This window comes from Girardinichthys multiradiatus, chromosome 23 (genome assembly GCF_021462225.1).
Source record: "Girardinichthys multiradiatus isolate DD_20200921_A chromosome 23, DD_fGirMul_XY1, whole genome shotgun sequence".
Lineage (NCBI taxonomy): Eukaryota > Metazoa > Chordata > Actinopteri > Cyprinodontiformes > Goodeidae > Girardinichthys > Girardinichthys multiradiatus.
The window spans coordinates 47495081-47519713 of NC_061815.1; the positions used below are offsets into that span (position 1 = coordinate 47495081).

Below are 24633 nucleotides of genomic sequence, written 5' to 3' on the forward strand. Positions count from 1 at the left end.
TCCTTCGTGGCATAGATTCAACAATGCTGCAGATTTGCCGGCTGCACATCCATGATGCGAATCTCCCGTTCCACCACATCCCAAAGGTGCTTTATTGGATTGAGATCTGGTGACTGTGGAGGCCATTTGAGTCCAGTGAACTCAATGTTCAAGAAACCAGTCTGAGATGATTCATGGTTTATGACATGGCGCGTTATCCTGCTAGAAGTAACCATCAGAAGATGGGTACACTGTGGTCATAAAGGGATGGACATGGTCAACAACAATACTCAGGTAGGCTGTGGCGTTGACACGATGCTCAATTGGTACTAACGGGCCCAAAGTGTGCCAAGAACATATCCCCCACACCGTTACACCACCACCACCAGCCTGAACTGTTGATACAAGGCAGGATGGATCTATGCTTTCATGTTGTTGACGCCAAATTCTGACCCTACCATCCGAATGTCGCAGCAGAAATGGAGACTCATCAGACCAGGCAACGGTTTTCCAATCTTCTATAAGTACTGTACTATAAGTACTGTAACGAGTGGTTATTTGAGTTACTGTTGCCTTTCTATCAGCTCGAACCAGTCTGGCCATTCTCCTCTGACCTCTGGCATCAACAAGGCATTTGCACCCACAGAAATGCCGCTCACTGGATATTTTCTCTTTTTCGGACCATTCTCTGTAAACCCTAGAGATGGTAGTGCATGAAAATCCCAGTAGATCAGCAATTTCTGAAGTACTCAGACTAGCCCGTCTGGCACCAACAAGCATGTCACGTTCAAAGTCACTTAAATCACCTTTCTTCCCCATTCTGAATCTCGGTTTGAACTGCAGCAGATCATCTTGACCATGTCTACATGCCTAAATGCATTGAGTTGCTGCCATGTGATTGGCTGATTAGAAATTTGCGTTAACGAGCTGTTGGACAGGTATACCTAATAAAGTGGCTAGTGAGTGTATAAAGCATTACTTTAGCATTATTCAGTATTTCTTTTGTCCATTTTTGAGCACTAGTTTGACTTTATATTACACTCATGTTTCTGAAGTTATATGTGTCCAATTTATGATGTGTTGATTGGTTACCAAACACTTTTCAAAGGCAGAAAGAAATTTTGGTCGACACGTACATTTCAATAGAATCCTATTAAAATAAAATAAAATAAAATAAAGGGGGCATTTTCCATGCTGTAGCTCACCCTTATTTTACTGTCTGCTCCTGGATATTCTTTTTCCTCCAAGGCCTCCCATCGTTGGTCAAACTTTGAAACCAAAGGATCATCAAAATCAACAATCTGAAAGCCTGAAACATTGGCTCCACCATACTGGATTTTGGAAAGGTCTCCATCAACAAAACCCTGAAAGCAGAATGGAAAAAAAATAGATCTGGAATCATTGTCTAAAAGTAAGGAAACAAAATAACTTGTACAGTATTACTTGTATAACAAAATAAATTGTACATTAATATGTAGGATGCATGTTATACAGGAAGTTTAAACTTACCAGATTAGCAATGATGTAGTGATAGCCTTTGACATGGCGCCCGATTGTGATGACCTGCAGTGTATTACAACATACATATGTTATGGAAGAACACAGCAAATCATCTTAATACAAAAACTAAGACACAGACAATGTTACTCATTATATAAAGTAACTATTGTTCCTGTATTTAGTCTTTCTAGTCAACGACTAACTTCATTTTAAAACATTTCATCTGATGAAACAGATACAAATAAAAAAATAAATAAAACAAGCATGTACAATTTAAAAAGTCTATATAGCTACAATAAACAAAACCAAAAATATGCCAAATACCGATGCATGAAGTTATTTTATAAAAAAAAGCTAAAAGTGAAAAACACTTTTTTGTTCAGCAGATGATTTCATGGGCACCAATTGACCAGAAGTTATTCTTTAAATTTATAACTTATTAAGAGTTTTGCTCCTTGTTGCAATGTTATAAAAGGTCAGTCAGTCAGTCATTTTCTACCGCTTATTCCATAGTGGGTCGCGGGGAAGCTGGTGCTTATCTCCAGCAGTCTATGGGCGAGAGGCGGGGTACACCCTGGACAGGTTGCCAGTCCGTCGCAGGGCAACACACAAACAACCATGCACACACTCATTCATACACCTAAGGGCAATTGAGAGTGATAAAACGTCTTATTGTAATTTCCAATTTGTATTTGTTAGTTGCTATAAACCTGCAAAAATATTTTTACCTTTACAGCCCCACCCACCTGATTTGGTTTCTAAAAGGCTTTTTTTCTCTCCAACATACTGTATGTATTTCTAGCAAGAATTGAAAGAATAGTCCACCTTGTTTAGCCAAGGTGCCTGTTCTTCATATTACTGACAATAGTTAATAGTACTAAATTGTATTTGTACTGCACTTTACATTGCCAAAATCTCAAAGTGCTTACTAAAATGTAACAACATTCAATAAAATAGAAATAAAAGTTAAAATAGCAACTGACTAAAAGACTAAAATGCTTTACTACAACAATATGTTGTGCTAAGTCTGGTCCTGGGAATCTGAATCTGGTTTGATTGAGTGGACCGGAGGACGCTTGTTGAGGTTTGTGGAGTCAGTAGTTTGAGATAAGGAGTAGCATTTCCATACAAGCATTGATGAGTGAGAAGATAAATTTTGTTTTTAATCCTGGTGGAGATGGGAATCCAGTGAAGTGAATGAAGAATGGGTGTAATGTGTTCATAATAAAGTCATGCATGGTCCAACAAACTGTTGTCACTGTGCAGTTATAATTTTACAGCACTACTTGTTTATATCTACATATTATTTTAACAGAAGGTTGTGAATATATCTAAAAGACTTGCTATTTTTGTCAAAAATGCACCAGTTACCCATTAATATAGCATTATGTGTGCTGTTTAAAGCCAAACAGTGCTAGAAAACATTTAAATCCATTGTTTAACTCCCAGCAGTCTCTTGAGAGAACAGTTCCTATGGAGTCCTATTCCAAAGCCTTCTTTGGTGCCATGCGAAAAGAAGAAAAATCTAATCCCAGATATTTTAATAAAAGTAACTCATTGCTTTTCCTTCTAAAGAGGCGACTGACTGTAGACACTTCAGCCAGTAATTAGCTAAGAAGATATTTTTAACCACTAAATGTTAATTAATAAACATCTGTAATGACTAAAGGTTTAAATGGAAATAGTTTGTTGATCCTCATTTGTTTTACCCTAAAAGTGAGTTGTGTTTACCGACTAAATAAGCAATCAGTATGTTATGCTTCCATTATAAATCAGTTGAATGTTCTAATTCATCGGAAATTGTTTTTTTGAATAGATTTATTAAAACTAAATGTTATTTTCGGTCTACTGGGGTAATTTTGCAATAATTGAGTTGTTAATGTTGCTTGCTTTTAAGGTGTTTCACACTTGTTTTAATTACTGCATCTATTTTCAGATTAATGGAACATTTTAATTAAATCGAAGGTCAAACTTCACATAGATAAAAATTGAGAAAGAACCAGCAAGTAAGACGTTCTGTAGTGGACTTAATAAATAAATAACAATCCCTTTATTATTCATGTTTAAACCTTTTGCACATCCATACTGCATGTTTAAGAAACATTAGAAAATAAAATGCACAGTATGTAGCACCTGCTCCATGATATCCTTCACTTTGTCCTGTTCACAGTCCAAGATCACCCTCCTCTCTTTCTTGTTCTCCAGATCTTGGAAGAGAGAGCGGTAAGCTTCGTCTTTCCTCTCATCTTTAAGGTTTCCCACATTGATGGCTGTCACCTGCCACTTCTTTTCTGCTGCTGTGTCCAGAACAACCTGCAAAGTGGTGAGGCCTGGGGACAGAATTAATAGAGCATCAGAGAATTAGTTTTCAATCTTCAGGTTGTGATACAAACATTAAACCACCACCAAAGGTATGTGTTGAATATCTTGAAACTCGAACTTTCAAGAAAGCACATGATCTTAACAGGTAATTTCAGAGCTAGAAAACCTACAAATCTTGAAAGCATGATTAAAAAATAAATCACAATCTGTCTTGCCATTGTTTTCCCAAGCAGATAACTAATTTAACACTTTTAAAAACACTTTCTGAAACAAGCAAATCCTTTTGACTCACACCAACTAAAACAGGAAGGATCTGCTATATACATGATGACATGTTGATCTGAGTGATACCTTTTGCCCCTGGGTTATGAACCAATTGGAATCTACAACTGATAGCTAGGGCAGAGTAATCAGCCAGACCACCGAGGTATCTGTAAATATTGTTTGTGATCATGTAGTTTTTCAGGTAAGTTTTTTTAACTGATCAAAAGATTTAGCAACATCGTTTTGTTGCTAAGTCTGGGTAAAATAATGCCTTGATGTCATGGACTCATGTTTCTAGTTTTGTTTTGCATCTAAAGTCTCTATGAATTTAGACTTTCATACATTTTGTATTAATTACTGCAGTAGTTTTAGTCCACTACTGTAAATTGCTTTGATTGTGTGTTGTGTCCTTTTGTTAATTCTTCCTGTGAACCTGGATTATGCTTGTGTTCATTGTTGTTAATTATTACTCTCTGTGTGCTTCTCATTTTCTTCTTGATGTTGGTGATTTGTCCTTCTTGTGCACTGTGTCCATTCACTTCTTCCGTTCCTTGTGTCTCCTGATTATCCGTTTTCAAGCTCTACAGCCTTGTGTTTTCTAGTACCTAGTTCTGCTGTGTTTATTTTTTGTTTCGGAATTTTCTTGCAATCTTATTTTCTAGTTTTCTCCCATTTTCCTATTCACTTTCTGCTCTTCCTCGTGTGTTTTCTGATTAGTAGTTAGTTCCACCTGTGTTCAGTCTTACAATCACTTTGTTGTATTTATGCTGTTCTGTTTCTGTTCTCTTTCAGTCTTTCCCTGTCAGGTTTTCTGTTGAAATTTTGTTTCTCTCCATGTTGGATTCTTCTGTTGGCTTCCCCTTTGTTTCTACTGCTTTTATTCCGCAGGTTTGTTGCTGTTCCCTTCTCTCCTGTTTACACCACCCTGACTCCATCATTAAATCTGTATTATATCTTGCTCTTTCCCAACAGTCTCTGTGTTTGGGTCCACCACACCTAAACATGGCAAATGAGAGAGAAAACATCTGGCTGCAGCTGCTTTCTGAGGATTTTAACTTCCCTTTCACCACATATGTAGCATTTGCCGACAGTTACTTTTTAGGACCAAATTAGATGTTTTGAGAAAATTAACATTAATTAGACAGAATTGTAGAGTTTTTGCAGTGTGACAAATGGTGTCTTTGGAACAACGTTTTGACTGCTACATAGCTGTGGTGCAGTAAAAAATCACGGGTAAAACACGCAGTATTTATCTGGAGAAAATGAGACTAACACTATTACTGCAAGGGTTTCTAATATAAACGTAGTGGAAATTGCAACATCCTGAATGATCCAGTGTTTTAAATTAAAGTATCTGTCACTAATGCCCCACTATGGTTTAATCTGAGCAGACTTGTCTCACCACTTTTAAAAGCCCTTGTCACATGCCGGCTTGTTAAGTCTCCAAACATCTGCAGTCAGAAGTGCAGGACGTCTTCTACTAATGTCATACACCTCACCGGATAAATCACTATGTAAATATTAATGGTACAAACACAATTTCCAACTGACTTTGCTATCGTTACTTTTGTGCTTTGATATATGTTGTGTTATGCTTTGAAGCCTGAGTTCAGCATTCCAAACATATCTCTTCAGCAGCTTAACTACTCTTTGGCAACTTTTCTTTAGCAGCATTTGTCTTTTACAGCTTTTACATATTACTGACTGTCAGGCAATAAATATAAGTATCGTTAACTACAGCCATGAACACAGTTGAAAGGAGAAGTTGCATAAAATTCAAATACATGCCCTTTATTCCTTTTTTGGATAAAAAAAATACAACAACATACAAATTTTCATAGTCGTAATAGGAAGAATTAACAGTGAGGAAGGAAAAGGAGAAATAACAAATACCAAATAAACTGGCAGGTGATGTTTTACAGTGACTTGCTAACTTATATAAAACTCTCTTTACAATGAGTCACAGTTGCTCTGCTATGAACCTGAACAACATGTGGGAGGAAAATGGATGTAACAAACAATACACTTAACTACATCAGTACCGGAACCGCCTAATATGGCTGTACATCTGCTTCATTTGTTTTAAAATGTGTTTTTAGGCAGATTTTTTGATTGTGTAATGAATGCCAAATAAATCCCAGTGGATCAGCTCATTCAATGGGATTTAAGCTCAGAGATATACTAAAAAAGTGAAACGTGCTTTATTCCTGATCCACTTAATTGTTTCACAACAAAAAAAGAACTTTATAAATATAAAATCATAAAAGAACCCCTCAGTTAATAATAATCAAAAATATCAAATTCAATCCCAGTGTACAGGCAATAAACAGTATCCATGAATGTATATTCCTATCACCTACTATTTTCCATGGTAAATCTTTGCTGATATTGAACCCTGGCTGAAAGAGAGCAGTTAGAGAGTGGTTTGATTAAAGGGTTGGGTGTTTCACTACCACTCGCCACGGTGAAGTGAAATACAGATATAATCAATTTCATGCGATGCAGCTATAGTTTTATGGCAGTGGTGAGGAAAACGGAGGCTTGCTGTTTTATCTAAGAGGGTGGTACATCATTGTTACAGTGAGGTCATTATGGGGTAGTTAAATTTGATGGTTTTACTAATGCTTGTGGTAATTACAGTTCAAAATGAGTTACTAAAACCATAAAGAAAAAACAAAAGGAAGATAAAATGGAGATAAGTTACAACACCACATAAATGTAATTGAAGTTATAATAGTAATTTTAGACAAATAAATGTCCGTCCGTCCGTCCATCCATCCATCCATCCATCCATCCATCCATCCATCGCCTATGCCTGCTTGTCCCTGCAGGGTCACAGGGGGGCTGCTGCCTTTTTCCAGTGTTGATTTAGAAAGGTGAGTTACTCTCTGGACCGGTTGCCAATCCATCACTTGGGCATTGTGAATGTTATCTCCAAAAAACTTTAAATACTGCACTTTGCAGAAATAAATATATTTGTGAGTTGCCTAGTTATAAAAACACACCAGAGAAGACAATTCACTCATTTAAAACTTATCTCTAAATTATTTTCTTCCCTCCTTCAGTAGATGTAAAAAAGACAAGTATTGATTCTATAAATTAATAAACTATTGTTTGTTGACAATAGTTTCTCATAAAAATAAAAAAAAAGACATATTATAAAACATCATCCCATTTCACAAAACACTTCAAACCAGGACTTAGACCGCTTCGAACTATAGTCTAGTGATTTCTAGAAGAACTGATGTAGCAAGGAGGTTTAAACTCAACCCTCAACTTTGGGGTTCCATGTTTTGATGTAGCATTGGCAGTCAAAGAGACAAGCCAGCATCAGGATGTAGGGTGAAAACATTTTAGGACATGGTGTGTTGTGTCAAAATATGCTGCTATGTTCTTGCCTTTGATGTGAGAATGTTAATTTCTGTCATTAGAGATTTGAAACTTCATTTAGACATGTGACAAAAGACTTGAGACTTAAATTAGACTTGCTCCTCATATACAGATAGTGTACTTAAAGGTCATGATGGCCAACCTAGATTTCTAAAATAAAAGTGGATGGAAAATAAAAGTCCCTTTCATATCATATTTCCAATCTATGATATGCAGTTAACTAGAAGGTGATCACATAGAATGTAAGGTCAAATCAAACTACTCTTGTTGCATCTATCATGCACCTTGGGATGTCACTACAGAGCCATAATGACCATGAGATGTAAGGGTAAGACAAGATCACAGAACTATTGTGACGTAGTGATCCAAATGTCTTATGTCCTTTTAAAGCAGAGAAAACAGTGACAGCAGCAAATAGACCAGAGTCACCAGATGATCTGGTTAATTTCATCCAGTGTCCATCTGATTCAGGGGTAGGCAGTCAACTTTCCTAATGGGCTACATGGGAAACTATAATTGTTGTTAAAGGCCAGATCACCAGCAAAACTAAATTATTCCAAAAAGGTATTTAATAATAAACTCTAAAAATGTAAATAAGACTTGATATTATTTTACTGCAGATAATTATCATGTAGAAAAAGAAAAATTCATGTGCTGTATTTCAGTGTGTGTTTAGTGACATTTAATTAACTGAAGCTATAATCCCAGAGAATACCAGTCTGATCTCCACAATTAGAGCCACTTTACATTTGACCTAGGAAATAAATATTAAGGAGTAGGGCTGCACCATATTAGGAAATTTGATCTTTGTAATATTGCCTTCAGCTCTTTCTATGACCTTTAGCATCTTTTGCATATCGTTTGTGTGATGATATGCAGTGAGACTCCTTCCAGTTGGTTGCATATCCTTTTAACATGCAGTGTACACAGTCATATCAGATAAATTAGAATATGATGAGGCTCGTTTGTCAGATAAAAAGTACCTTTTGCAAAGAACAACCTTTAAGCAGGTATTAAACACACCATTAGGCCCATATATATATATATATATATATATATATATATATATATATATATGTGTGTGTGTGTGTGTGTGTGTGTATTATTTAAATAATATTATATATTATAAATATTTATATTTTGGTCTGATGTAATATTCTAATCTTAAATGTAGTTTATTTTATTAGCTATGTGGAAAATCATCATAATTAGCAGAACTAAAGACTTGAAAACATCTGTTGGTGTGTAATTAATCTATACAGTGTGGTTCACTTAGACCTGACTTAATTACTGAAATGAATAAATTTTTCTATAATATACTGATTTACAAATATACCAAATATACCAACTATTGCATTGCAGTAATGTTAATGTGCACAATAAACACATATAATAAACCGAACTAATTAGAAGTTCACATATTGCTAAACACTTTACATTCTATACCAGGTTCTCTTTTGGGCATGAGCTGACATAGCAACACAAACTGGAGTGCTCCTTAAATAGAGAGATGACAGCAGTCACCTTCAAATTAAAACAGCTGTTTTCAAAATAAAATCCGAGCATTTGGATTGAACAGAATTGCAGGATTATTTAGGATCACAATCAAATCTATGTCCCCAGGTCAAAAGCCTTTCAAGTTAATCCTCAGTCACATCTAAATGGGCACCTTGTTGTTTGTTGGGAAAGCCATGATTTTTTCTTACACCAGAAAGTGAAGAGATGGACACACATAATCAGAAGAACATCTTGCGCATGTTTCAGATGTACTACAAAACAGCAACGGAGCAGCACTGTTTAAAGCCCTGGGAACAAGAACAAATTGCAACTTCACTTGTTTGTAATGAAAATCATCAATTCATAAAAATTAACATTGTAGTCCCTGCATTTATACTAAAAATTGGCTTTGTAAATTTTTCCAACAATTGAATTCTTCCTCTGGTTTACTGGGATGCTTTTGCAGAGGGGGTTACCTTTTTATATGCCTGCTTGAGAATTTAAGAAACGCAGAAAAAACCCAAAGCAAAAATCACAGCTCATTCCAACACTGGTGATGTTATTTCACAAATTTTCGGGAAAGTGCTAATCAAATTCATCATAACCTTTTGTAACTTCAATGCCTCCTCGCTTTTTTCCTTGAGAAACACCCACGCACAGACACACTCACATCATTTCCCAGCCAGCTCAGGCACATACAGGCTCCCTCTGTCATTCTCTTTCCTCCTCTCTCGCTACACTTTGGTTGCCATGGGAATGAGCGGATCACGCTGACCTAATTAGACAGCCATGCAATGATGAAATATGCACAACAGGCTTCTCATTGCTGCTTTGGACGTACAGTAGGGAGATCAGGTCATTGCTAGAATCGGCTTGGGGATGATCTAAAACAGCTTGTTCCTCTGACTTTAGAGAGAAGCAGTGTGTGATCCTCCTAAGTGGAAGGTATACTGCCGAAGAAATGGCCATGAGAACAGAGAGAAGAGGAGGAAAAGTATGCCAGAGAGAAAATACAACATGCACAGGTTAGCAAACAAAAGGGTTACCAGATAATAAAGGGAACTCAAAGTCTGTCTGTAAGGCATAGTGGGAGACTTTAAGTGATGTAAACGATAAAGATTCTAAGGTAATCCCTCTTAATCTGTCTGCAGCTCAGTGCACTTTATTCACATGTATCAGAATCAGAATCAGAATCAGAAAAGCTTTATTGCCAAGTACGTTTTTGGACATACAAGGAATTTGTTTTGGTGTAGTCAGTGCAATACAATACAAATTAAACAGTATAAACATATCTACAATATAATATAAATATATGTGCACAGTTTTAAGTGAGTGAGAGTAAATATAGAGCAGTATAAGATGCAAGAGCAATACAACAGTGCAGGTGATCATTGTGCAAATAAAGCAGGAGTCCAAGCTGAGCGTTAATGTAACGCATAGAGTTACAGGTTACAAGTGTCCTGTCAGCAAAAAAAGGGGGTGTGGGGGAAAGGGAGAGTGTCAGGGTGGTTTCTGGGCTTTGTTAACCAGGCTGGTGGCAGATGGGAAAAAACTGTTCATGTGGCGTGAGGTTTTGGTCCGGATGGACCACAGCCTCCTGCCAGAGGGGAGAGTCTCAAAGAGTCTGTGACCGGGGTGGGAGGGATCAGCCAGAATCTTCCCGGCCCGCTTCAGGGTCCTGGAGGTGTACAGTTCCTGGAGCGACAGTAGACTGCAGCCAATCACCTTCTCAGCAGACCGAATGACACGCTGCAGCCTGCCCTTATCCTTGGCTGTAGCAGCGGCGTACCAGATGGTGATGGAGGAGGTGAGGATGGACTCAATGATGGCTGTGTAGAAGTGCACCATCATAGTCTTTGGCAGGTTGAATTTCTTCAGCTGCCGCAGGAAGAACATCCTCTGCTGGGCTTTCTTGATGAGGGAGCTGATGTTTGGCTCCCACTTGAGATCCTGGGAGATGATGGTTCCCAGGAAGCGGAAAGATTCCACAGTGTCAATTGTGGAGTCACAGAGGGTGATGGGGGCAGGTGGGGCTGGGTTCTGCCTGAAGTCCACAACCATCTCCACTGTCTTTAGAGCGTTGAGCTCAAGGTTGTTCTGGCTGCACCAGTCCAACAGATGGTCCACCTCCCATCTGTACGCGGACTCGTCACCATCAGAGATGAGTCCAATCAGGGTGGTGTCGTCCGCAAACATCAGAAGCTTGACAGACTGGTGACTGGAGGTGCAGCTGTTGGTGTACAGGGAGAAGAGCAGAGGAGAGAGAACACAGCCTTGGGGGGAACCGGTGCTGATGGTCAGGAAGTCAGAGACGTGCTTCCCCAGCCTCACGCGCTGCTTCCTGTCAGACAGGAAGTCAGTGATCCACCTGCAGGTGGAGTCGGGCACACTCAGCTGGGAGAGTTTCTCCTGGAGCAGAGCTGGGACGATGGTGTTGAAGGCAGAGCTGAAATCCACAAACAGGATCCTGGCATAGGTTCCTGTGGAGTCCAGGTGCCGGAGGATCAAGTGAAGGGCTAGGTTGACTGCATCATCTACAGACCTGTTGGCTCTGTAGGCAAACTGCAGGGGGTCCAGGAGGGGGTCGGTGATGTCTTTTAGGTGTGAGAGCACAAGGCGCTCAAAGGACTTCATCACCACAGAGGTCAGGGCGACGGGTCTGAAGTCATTAAGCCCTGTGGTCCTTGGCTTCTTGGGAACAGGGACGATGGTGGAGGACTTGAAGCAGGCTGGCACATGACATGTCTCCAGTGAGGTGTTAAAAATGTCTGTGAAGACTGGAGACAGCTGATCAGCGCAGTGCTTCAGGCTGGCTGGTGAGACAGAATCCGTATCAATACAACTTGTGTGAGCTGATTTTCGTTCAGCTACATTAAGCTACTGAGGGGTAATTCATAAAATAGGGCCATCTCCTCTGTCTTTTGCAGATGTTTTGCTCCTGTTATTTTCTTTAATTGTGCAACAGATTCACAAACCAGTTTGCACTGGCACAAGATATGTGGATTGGAGCAATTAGCACTTATCTTAATATCAGATTATAGTTCTATCTTCGGCCACAAACACAATGGGTGTAGAGTTGATAGAAACATTTTTTTTTGCTCTTTAGTTTTAATTTGAATTACCTATTCAGGATTTTTAGACATTCCTGAGTTTTTTTTTTTTCATTTATTTTAGCATAACTTTGGCTTTGCTAATGCAAATAGTTAAACATTTGACCCAGATGTATTTTGGGGTAAATTTTATTTTATTTAAATTTTATTGAAATTTACTTTTATATAGCATAAATAATAATGTAAATAATTACATTCATAAAAATATATTTTTTAAATATGTTGAAAACTAATATTTTATAGCAGCCTACTTTATGTGACCAGGCAAGAAGCTTGGAGCACAAAATGAATGGACCATAAACAGTTATTAGAATTTTCAGGCTCTGACCTGACGAAGCTTTCCTCCAAACTTTAGGGACAACTGACTAAATGATAAATGATGCTGCAGGTTGCAAAACCCTGGAAGATTGAATACCTTTTTCAAATCTATAATCTGAGTTTGAAGCATGTGCAAACTCAGCTTGGCAAACGTCCTGTAGCCTCTGCTAACAGCATATATGTCCCTCAGTGTGTCCAGATGTTATTGTAAGCCATGCATTTTTGGTGATATCACTGACTGAATGAAAAAAGTGCTTTTTGAAAACAATTCTGACACACTATAGCACTAAAAATAACACCTTTTATCTCTGTAGTATGAAGCCAAAAGGCTTAAGATGTAACACCTAAAAAGAAAAGCACGCTTAAGTAAAGAAACTAAGACTTAGTGTTCTCCTCAAGAACAGAACATAAATTGTCTTTCTTTTAATGTTTCTTACCACAGCAGCACTATCAAAGAATGTCACTATGTATGCAAATGAGTTTCCATTTTTATTATAGGCTAGTCACTCTTTGCTGGGAAAGAATGCATTTTTCTGGAGAACAATTAGTACGTGGCAGAAGAAAATTAGTTGCACGACACAGCAAAGTGAGATAACTTACTAGAAGCAATTCTTCTGTTATCTTTATTACAAGTTATTATAGGCAGGTTTATTCCCTATTCACTTTTTGTATTCCATTGTCTTCTTCTTTGTATTGCATCTTATTGCTAGTGGGTTTGAAAAAAGCGCTAGTCTTTTCAGCCTATAAAGGCCTCCTCTGTGTGTAAAACCTTTCAAAGAGTATTCAAAGAAATCTAATCTTACTTTCAGAATTTGACACAATCAGTTTGAAACAGAAAAAAACCTTAAATGAAAAGGATCAAAGAATAATGTCAAACTGGATATATATATTAAATAAGTCAGGATATTTGTTTGAAGATAGTAAGTTCAGTTCCACATGCTTCTGACTGCAGTAGTTTCATTCATAAATTTTGTGTTTTTGTTTTGTTTTAAATGTTGAGGACAGTATAATTCCTTTTTTTAATCTACTTCTTTACCTAAAGTAACAGATGATTTTAATACTGCAGGTAAAATGCGTATTAAACACATGAATGTCTTTGTCAGTTTATATGTATGTTTATGGAGCTATTGGCATTGAATTCACTCCTGATGTCGGCAACAACTCAATTAATCCACACATACAAAAAAAACCAAATCAAATTAGTCCACAAATTAATTTGAATTGGAATGAAACAGGGCACACATAAAGAAAAAAAAATATGTAAAAAGATATAGCAAGCCACAAGCTGAAATCAGCCAGCAAGCATCCCTCAAAAACCACCCCTGCTGCTATGTGCAAATCAACATCAGCTGGTTCAATATTAATTGATGACCTACAAAACGGTTTCTCATTACCAAAGTATTACAGCAAAGGGACCCTAACAAAAGAAACACTTAGTGCTGCAAAACCCACTAATGACAGTGGTTACAGCTGCATTTCTAAACCCCTAAATGTTCCTAAATGTTCCTGTGGGTGCCATTGAACCCATAATCTGGGAATGGAAAAACATCCTTTCACCACAAAGCCACAGCCAGGTGCCCCAAGAAAGATTCTTGACAGAGGAGTCAAAAGATTAATCAACAGAGTTGGCCAAGGAGCACTCACAGAGACTTTCAGAAAGACCTGGAAATATCAAAAAGAGTTTCATGCAGAAGATGTGGACAAGCCAATGAAATACTGGGAAAATATAGTCTGGTCAGATAAGGACTAAGATGAACTCTCTGGATGAACATGCCATGTTTATTGTCTTGCGCCTCATCCCAAAAACACCATGCAAAATGTGAAGTTAGAGGTTGGGAACATCATGTTTTGGAAAGTCTAACAGCATTTGCTCCTGGCAGACTTTATCTAGCTAAAGGGAGGATAAATGCAGAAATTTATCAGGACATTTTTAATAAAAATCTGAAGACAACATGAGAGTGGATTTTTTAGAAATTAATTAGTCCCAAACACACAGTCAAGGATATGCTTAATTGGTTTCAGACAAAAAAGGAAAACTACTAGACTGGCCCCATCAATCATCTGACCTGTATTTTATTGAACATCTTTGGAAACAGCTGAAGACCAGAGTTCATAAAAAGATCCCCAGAACCTTAAAGTTTGTGGAAGAATGGGTCAAAATGGGTTAATGTGTTTAAGAAATTTCTTAAATTGCGTTAAACATTTATTCCTTGTGTCATTCTATTCTGTTACCCATAGTTTTATTGGTGCACTATTTGCATGGATTCTTTGTATTTTTGGATTACTTCAGTTGTCGCAGAAATTTGAGTGAATTTTAAGTCAATGGCTCCATTTAATAGATTAAAACTGAGAAAAGACATTATGATATTAAATAATTTTTTTTTACCTTCTACATTTATACATAGAGGGAACCCACAAATGTATGTGAAAAAAATACACCAGGCTGGAAACTGAAGCCAAACCTGCTTGCTGCAGTGTAATAGTGCTTATCACTGCAGCATCATGCAGCCTCCAGTGGCAGGCTGCTATCAAAGCATCCCAGGCTTCCATTGTATCTCAGCAGACCAACAGGCTGATCTCCTCCATGCTACGCCACGTTGATGTAGGAATTCATGCAAAAGGAGCCCTGACCAAATACTGAGTGCATAGACACTACCATACGTTTCACAACCCAGACAATTCTATATAAAAAATCCTTATTCATTGATCTTATATAATATTCAAATTTCCTGCTACCCTGAAGTTTGGGTTTTCATTATCTGTAAGCCAGAATCATCAAAATGACAAGAAATGAAGACTTAAAGACTCTCTGTTAAATTAATCCATATAATATATGTCTTTCAGCTTTTGAAATGAGTGACAAAAATATTAAACTTTTTACAATATTCAAATTTTTTGAGACATACCTGTAAATTATGTTTGAAAGTACTTGCTCAGCATATTTGACACCTGCACAATAGAGCAGTTGCTTGTTCAGCCCACCTTTATTAAAACATTAAAATGTGACCTTATTTGTTCATTGATCCAAAAAGTATTTAAAATATGAGATAAATGGTGTTTACCAAACTACTCGGTAGAGATTTTGTGCACATAAAAAGGCTTGCATTATTTCAGAGTTTTTTAATAATATTCTACCTTTTGAGTTTGCTCTACTTTGACTTTATGCTACATCTTTTTCTACAAAATTCTGAAACTTTTGAAATTATTTATCAAACCAAAAGCAATTTTCTTAGAGCAAAGAAGTTATAGCACTTTCCTAACATCACAAAAGAAACTTTTATCAACATTCTGTTAGGATTGCTCCAAATGGCCTAAATGTAATTTAGTTTCGTCTCCTCTTCTGCCCCATCTCCTCTGTTTTCACAATATCTAATTCAAAGTTTTACCCAAATCATCAACCAAAAGTCAGTCAGTTGAATTGACTCTCCTAAACACACACAAAAAAACAAATATTCAGTATGCAAGCTATGTTAATTGATCTCTCTAAAATGTTCTTAGGTATGAGGGTGTGTGTGCATTGTGGTCTGTCCTGTGTGTTTCTGTGTTGACATGTGATGGACTGGTGACCAGTTGAGGGTGTACTTAGGTTCTTGCTCAATGACAGAAACCAGGTCCCCCAAAACCCTGCAAGGACAAGCGGGTTTAGATAATCAATAGATAACTATGTGAGGATGATTACATAAGATACTGAAGCGTGTCTGTACATTCATTGATTTTCCATCTAAAACATATGTGTTATTTTGCCTGTGTCCACAGTCTCAAACTGTTTTGATATTGAAGTAAGCAATATTTTTCCTTTCTTTTATTGTGCATGACCATTTAAGGAGGGAATCATTATTTTCAACAATGACACCAAATTTAACAAAGTTCTTGTTGCAAAATAACAAAATATCTACCAAAGATTAAACAGTCTAAACACATTGTAAGGCCCATGTACATTAACCACATTTTTTGCTAAAATGTTGGCCAGAAGTCTTCAACTACAAACCAAAAACACCTTTTTAATAACCGAGTAAAATTTATTGGTCTTGAATCTGCAGCTATTAAGCCCAATCTGCTAAATAGCTGCAGTGTCAAAAAACACAATGAACCTATTTTGAATTTTTATAAAATTCACTTGTAGTTTGATAAGTACCAAAACCTTTTGTTTAGTGCTATTCCCAACAGAGACAGGCTTCTGCACCTTGTGATTATAAAAATGATCTACCGCATGGTACCATAGAGTCAGAGAGGAACCCTGACAATGAGCAAAGTAATGTATCTGTAGGGCTGTTTTACATTAAAATAATAAAATCTGCCTGATTGAGGAGCAATTTTGTGTGTACAACACATCTGCTGTCATGTGCATCCCCAAGTTTTAGGTATTTTTTATTGGGATGGGGTGAACTGCATGCATACATGTCAATTGTTTAGCAGTGAAATCTTGCAGCTTTTTTTATTTTTATGAAAACAGGGAGTAGCTTTTCCTCAGCAAGAGCGTGTTCACTTCAAATTCAGAAAATATAATGTAAACAAATGACACGACTAGAGCTGGTATGGAAATCAACCGCTTTAGGTTATTTTATCTTCGAGGTGTGCTACGATGACTCTAACTGCACCTTCCCACCCATAATGTTATATAAAAACACCTTTAAACGCAGGAGCTGTGTTAGCTGATTACACGTGACAAGCCGTTTATCTTGAACCACAATGCCCTTTAGCTTGCTTTTATTGTGTTTGTTTAGTAAGTGTTTAGTACAGCAGTGTGAACATGATCACTGAGGCAAATTCAAGTTAATTACCTGGTACAAACCTTAAAGCAAAAACAATTCTGAAATAAATCGCTCAAATTGTTCTTTCTTTTGATTTATTTTTTTGTTGTTTGTGACTTACCTCGGTCGCTGTCATATAGATAGGCAAACTTGTCCCACTTGTAGTACTCAATAAGGCTGAGGAGGGGCCCCCTTATATCAGGCCGCATCTGGATAATGAACTGCTGATTTCCATCCAGAGGGAAGCTGGGCGTTATGAAGGAGACATGTAGTGTGCCACAAAATGACGTGATGGTGTTAACAGACTTCTTATCGTAGAATCCAAAGATTGCATAAACTCCTCTTGAGAACTGTGAACAGACTGAAAAAGGAAAAAGAAAAACATGCTAAGAGACAGGATTTGAATTGTTATTGATCTCATTTAAATCTTAGATTGCTTTTTTTGAGCTTCTGTACTAAATTCAGAGAAATTATTGCCTTTTTGTCCATTTTTAAGCAATCTGATCCTTTTAATTCTTTATACAACTAATAATGATATACAGTATCAGCCCAAGACCTTCATCGTGGTTCTTTATAACACATTAGCGTAAAACCTAAATATTAAGGGGCATCTCTTTCTGGATTCTCTTTCGGATTAATGGATACCTTTTAATAAGTTCTTAAATAAATAAAAAATTTTCACATATGAAAACATCTGCATTTATCGTGCAAGACAGATGATTACATGAACTCATGGTTAGAATAAATACTAAACCTCTGAGTAAGCCAGAGGTTACTGCATTTTGCTCCAACATTGCACTCTGTCCAGCACATTGGCATTTTGCTTGTACATGTTTATTGATCAAACTTGGAGTAAATTAGGGTTAATGATTTAGACATGGTACTCGAGGGTTCATGGGAGTTTGCCCAACCGGTCCACATGTGTTTTGTGGACCTGGAGAAAGCATTCCACTGTGTCGTGATGCCCTGTGGGGTGTGCTCCAGGAGTATGGAATTGGGGGCCCTTTACTAGGGGCCATCCGGTCTCTGTACAAGCGGAGGAGGAGTTTGGTTCGCATTGCCGGCACTAAGTCGGACCTGTTCCCGGTGCATGTTGGACTCCAGCAGGGCTGTCCTTTGTCACCGGTAATGTTCATAACTTTTATGGACAGGATTTCTAGGCGCAGCCAAGGGCCGGAGGGGGTCTGGTTTGGGGACCAGAGGATTTCATCTCTTCTTTTTGCAGATGAAGTGGTCCTGCTGGCCCTATCTAGCCAAGACCTACAGCATGCACTGGGGCGGTTCGCAGCCGAGTGTGAAGCGGCTGGGATGAAGATCAGCTCCTCCAAGTCCGAGGCCACGGTTCTCGACCGGAAAAGGGTGGCTTGTCCTCTTCAGGTTGGAGGGGAGTTCCTGCCTCAAGTGGAGGAGTTTAAGTATCTCGGGGTCTTGTTCACGAGTGAGGGAAGAACGGAGCGGGAGATCGACAGACGGATTGGTGCGGCTGCCACAGTAATGGGGGCACTGTGCCGGTCCGTTGTGGTGAAGAGAGAGCTGAGCCGAAAAGCGAAGCTCTCGATTTACCGGTCGGTCTACATTCCTACCCTCACCTATGGTCATGAACTTTGGGTCATGACCGTAAGAACGAGATCCCGGATACCTGCGGCTGAAATGAGCTTCCTCCGTAGGGTGGCCGGGCACTCCCTTAGAGATAGGGTGAGGAGCTCGGCCATCCGGGAGGGGCTCGGAGTAGAGCCGCTGCTTCTCCACATCAAGAGGAGCCAGTTGAGGTGGCTCGGGCATCTATACCGGATGCCTCCTGGACGCCTTCCTCGGGAGGTGTTCCAGGCACGTCCCACCGGGAGGAGGCCCAGGGGACGGCCCAGGACATGCTGGAGGGACTATGTCTCTCGGCTGGCCTGGGAACGTCTTGGGCTCCCCCCGGAGGAGCTGGAGGAGGTGTCTGGGGAGAGGGACGACTGGGCATCTCTGCTGAGTCTGCTGCCCCCGCGACCCGGTCCCGGATAAGCAGAAGACGATGAGTACAAGTACGAGTACGATTTAGACATGTGTCTTGCTGGGTAATCAATCCAATGAGCAATTTCCTTGTACACTTTTGCAAAAAAGACTTGCTGAGCACAGGAATGCAGTCAAGTCTATGTTAAACAAATGCATATGAACAAATGTATATGACCCTGCAAAGATTAAGCAGGTATAGAAAATGGATGGGTGGATATTATTGTTTAACATAATCCCAAAATGAGTATTTTTTGAGAATTTTTCCCAACTTAACTTCGCCAAGCAGTTTGTTAAGGTTTAGGCTGAAGGTAACCAGAAGGTGCTTAAATCCTAATTTTGGTTATTAAGGTGAATAGCCCGCAGTGTAGTTTAACTTTGTTCCAGTTAAACTAAAAAGATTCGCCTGAATTAATTCCAAATTGAATAAAAACATAAAAATGTAGCAAAATTTAACACAGAATAAGTAAAAATATTACCTTACCCAATACTTATAACTTGCTGCTCCCCTGTGTAGCAGCTGTTAGCTGATTTAAAGATGTACCCCTCCTTCTCAAAATATTAGCATATTGTGATAAAGTTCATTATTTTCCATAATGTCATGATGAAAATTTAACATTCATATATTTTAGATTCATTGCACACTAACTGAAATATTTCAGGTCTTTTATTGTCTTAATACGGATGATTTTGGCATACAGCTCATGAAAACCCAAAATTCCTATCTCACAAAATTAGCATATCATTAAAAGGGTCTCTAAACAAGCTATGAATCTAATCATCTGAATCAACGAGTTAACTCTAAACACCTGCAAAAGATTCCTGGGTCCTTTAAAACTCCCAGCCTGGTTCATCACTCAAAACCCCAATCATGGGTAAGACTGCCGACCTGACTGCTGTCCAGAAGGCCACTATTGACACCCTCAAGCAAGAGGGTAAGACACAGAAAGACATTTCTGAACGAATAGGCTGTTCCCAGAGTGCTGTATCAAGGCACCTCAGTGGGAAGTCTGTGGGAAGGAAAAAGTGTGGCAGAAAACGCTGCACAGCGAGAAGAGGTGACCGGACCCTGAGGAAGATTGTGGAGAAGGGCCGATTCCAGACCTTGGGGGACCTGCGGAAGCAGTGGACTGAGTCTGGAGTAGAAACATCCAGAGCCACCGTGCACAGGCGTGTGCGGGAAATGGGCTACAGGTGCCGCATTCCCCAGGTCAAGCCACTTTTGAACCAGAAACAGCGGCAGAAGCGCCTGACCTGGGCTACAGAGAAGCAGCGCTGGACTGTTGCTCAGTGGTCCAAAGTACTTTTTTCAGATGAAAGCAAATTCTGCATGTCATTCGGTAATCAAGGTGCCAGAGTCTGGAGGAAGACTGGGGAGAAGGAAATGCCAAAATGCCAGAAGTCCACTGTCAAGTACCCACAGTCAGTGATGGTCTGGGGTGCCGTGTCAGCTGCTGGTGTTGGTCCACTGTGTTTTATCAAGGGCAGGGTCAATGCAGCTAACTATCAGGAGATTTTGGAGCACTTCATGCAAAAAGCTTTATGGAGATGAAGATTTCATTTTTCAGCACGACCTGGCACCTGCTCACAGTGCCAAAACCAATGGTAAATGGTTTACTGACTATGGTATCACTGTGCTCAATTGGCCTGCCAACTCTCCTGACCTGAACCCCATAGAGAATCTGTGGGATATTGTGAAGAGAACGTTGAGAGACTCAAGACCCAACAATGTGGATGAGCTAAAGGCCACTATCGAAGCATCCTGGGCCTCCATAAGACCTCAGCAGCGCCACAGGCTGATTGCTTCCATGCCACGCCGCATTGAAGCAGTCATTTCTGCAAAAGGATTCCTGACCAAGTATTGAGTGCATAACTATACATGATTATTTGAAGGTTGACGTTTTTTGTATTAAAAACACTTTTCTTTTATTGGTTGGATGAAATATGCTAATTTTGTGAGATAGGAATTTTGGGTTTTCATGAGCTGTATGCCAAAATCATCCGTATTAAGACAATAAAAGACCTGAAATATTTCAGTTAGTGTGCAATGAATCTAAAATATATGAATGTTAAATTTTCATCATGACATTATGGAAAATAATGAACTTTATCACAATATGCTAATATTTTGAGAAGGACCTGTATAAAGTATTCACTGTTATTTATAGTAAAAAAGGTACTGTCAGCTGCAGCCAGTGTTGGGATGTACCAAATGCTTTGAAGATTATACTGAGAAAATCAGTAAAGGTGTAGTCCATTAAGTGTCATGGCTTGTATCATCTACGGTGCATGAATTCATCGATGAGGTTTGCCATCTCGCTGTTGGTAGCAGTTCAGAAAGTGGCTCGAATTTTGGCGCAAATCTGCGCCAGATATAAAGCCTAAGTAAGCTGCTCATAATCTGTGAGTAGTGTTGAAATCTTCGAGAGTTCATGAGTAAAGAGTGAGTTTGATTAGTCATAGGCACTTTCACTTTACTCATCCATTTTAGCACTAAAAATATATTTATTTTCTTTTTAATGTGTCCTATAGGGCTGAGTAGCACTCAGAATATTTGTCTTTCTGCCAAGAAGAAGCCCAACAGATTTACTTTGACAAGTGGAGCATTACGGCTTTTGCTATAACGCTCCGCTTGATCTATACAAAAAACTTTATTAGAAACTGCTATGGGATTATTTCAAATGCAGTGGACATGGAGATGGAAACAAAAGGGGAAAAAATAAGAAAGAAAGGCAGAGAAGTAGGGCAAAAAGGGGAGATAAAAGGATAAGAGGAGAGATAGAAGGATAAAGATAACACCTTAGAAGACTGCTTCAACACCTGCAGAAAGAGAGAGAAAACAACAGGGACAAACAACAAATGCTTATATAACAACGTCTCTAAAAAGTACATGGTACTAATTAATGCAAGATATATTTAGTGGCAACCACAGCTCAATATAGAGTATATCTATTTATATGTAAACACCTGAATCCAAACACCTGTAAGTGTATGTATGAGCGCGCTAATGTTTGTAAGGTTTCTCTATAATAATATTCAATAGTGGACGTGAAGAGCCACAGACCTGCCCCCCAGGCCTCGAGGCAGACACAGAGGAGATCGGAGCCACAGGCATCCGAAGGACCCCCAGAGCCCGGGAGCCCCAGGAGGACCACCGCCGGGACAAGCCCACCCGCCTAAAATGTAAAGGAGGAGGAGTGACTCGAGTTGGATCCATGGATCTGAAAGTCCCATTGCTCAACTAAGGGGACATGGAAATCCCGCCATAGTAATCTTTATAACGTGGCCACATGGTATAAGACTGCACTAAACTATTCTAAGGAGGAAAACCCAAGAATGCATTCAGTTTAAAAGATTATTGTGTTGTAAACTAGCAGAAAAAGATAATTACTTTAAAGAACACAATATGACAGGCATCTAAATAAATAGTTAAAAAAACACCATATATTGAAGCCTGTGTGTCCATGTCTATTGTGATGTTGCAAGAACTTCCTCTACTGACACTTTGACTGGTTTGCTTGCTGGCTTTGCCCAGGATTAAAATGCTCTAAGCTCATGCTTAGAGACTGGATATCCCCATGACTATGCTGCAGCTTATGCCAGAGCAAACTCTCTGACAACATTTTACTTTCTTACCACATATGGTAATTCACATTCATAATGGCCACATCAGTCATTTGTTTGTGCAGCAATGGTTTGGACGATCTTTCTGGCTCTGAAATTAGACTTAACTAGAATTTTAAAGACTTTTATGTTTCTATGCTTCATCAATAACAAATTCAAAAACCTTTAATAAAAGAAGAAAAGCCAAGCAAAAACAGTAAACCCCGGGAACAGTGAGGACTGTAGAAAAGCCATTAAGCCTCTGTTACATCCGACTGCCTTTCAGTGACACTCAGTATTCAAACATAGAAAAAAATTAGAGACTGGCAAAATCTCTTTTTGTAGTGCTGATGAGGTCACTGTTATTAGGTACCAAGAGTTAAACAAAGATTGTATTGTTTTCCTCTCCTGGGCCTGTTAATTGCAACAGTGAGGCAATTGTTCTCCTTTGTGTTTCTCTTTTTAAAGAAAAAAATATCATTTATCTGGGAAAATGTGAAAGAACAATAAATTAATTTGCAATCCCAACATTATGTTTAAAGACAATATTGCATAGCTATGAGTATTTTTTTTTTCATGTATATTAAAGGAATGCAAGGCTTCAATTATTTACATTCATTTGAAATAATAATAATAAATCATATGCTTCAGATTTGTCTGCAAAGTCAGTTACTGTGTTATCTAGAACAAAGCAAAACTAACCAAAAACTACAACAAAATAACTGGTATGCAATGGAGAACTGTTATACACCACACAGAGTAATTGGGATATACAGCTGGTATAAACAAACTCTTAAAGCTCCCTGCTGGAGAACTATAGCAGGGAGTAAAATTTTGGGGTCAATAAGTCACCATAGAAGCCATTAGATGATACCTTCAAAGCAGCAGGTTGTTTGGGACTGAGCCATTAAAAAAACATTTACTATCCTACCATCACAAAGATAAAGTCTGCTGGGACCTGAGCCATAACTGTGACCTTTGGTCAAGAAAGACTAAGATGGAGGTCTCAGCAACAGACACTCCAGGTTGATCTGGCCTAAAGCAAAAGATAAACCTCTGGAAAATCAGCTCATGCCCACTAATGGGTACCTTGAAAGATCTATGATGCTCTGGGCCTTTTTTCCTTCAAAGGCCTAGGGAACCTTGTTAAAATGCATGGCATCAAAATGTAATAAGTCCTGTATAAAACCTGTGTGATGAGCTCCAAGCGATTGTGTAAAAACAGCATGTTCAAAGATCCCTCTGTCTGTAAGCTTCAATTTTCTTTTTAAAAACAATTATTTCTAAATGTTTGATGTTTTCTTAAATTCAAGGTGAGATTGTTCTGAAATTTTGAACATAATGTTTTGTTGCTGCAATACAAATGTAATTTTAGGGAAAAAAAAATCATTTTAGAAACTTTTTCATCTTTTTTTTAAAGATATTTTTTCAGCACTAGTGGCCTTTATTTATTTTTGACAGTATGTAGACAGGAAAGAAGGGTAGAGAGAGGGGGAGACATTCGGCAAAAGTCGCTGGTCCGCGACTCGAACGAGGGACAGCCGCTTCAAGGACTGTAGCCTCTGCATATGGTCGCGCGCTTAACCCCTACACCATCAGCGCCGCGCCCACTTTTTCATCTTTTAAAAGGGCGGCAATAGATTTGTCTGGAAACCTCAAAGAGTTTGACATATTTGTGAGTTCATGAATGATGTATTGATTCAAAATCCAAATGCATAATATAAACAGAAACAATGAACAAACAAATATCTGCAGCTATGTTATATTTGTCTTGCTTTGTTTGAACAAGGAGTAAGAAGATGGGGTCTCTTTGACCACCTAAGGTCATTTACTTTATTTGAATTACAGCTGCATCAGCAATAAATGCAAGGTCTATGGTCATCAGAAAGTTATAATAAACTCAT

General features: G+C 38.6%; 1 protein-coding gene across 9 annotated transcripts in view; it reads right to left on the reverse strand.

Moving 5' to 3' along the window:
- The window catches only part of gria2b (glutamate receptor, ionotropic, AMPA 2b), a 71187-nt gene that overhangs the window by 21231 nt on the left and 25323 nt on the right, over positions 1-24633 (reverse strand). For all 9 annotated transcript variants that reach the window (XR_007036306.1, XR_007036305.1, XR_007036304.1 and 6 more), the window contains exons 3-6: positions 17253-17492; positions 3613-3809; positions 1489-1542; positions 1185-1343 (exon numbers count right to left, since the gene is read on the reverse strand). Coding sequence is in view for 6 of the 9 variants with exons in the window: in XM_047353352.1 (XP_047209308.1) it covers positions 1185-1343; positions 1489-1542; positions 3613-3809; positions 17253-17492 (650 nt within the window). In the remaining 3 variants the exon portion in view is untranslated. The remainder of the gene's footprint in view (positions 1-1184; positions 1344-1488; positions 1543-3612; positions 3810-17252; positions 17493-24633) is intronic.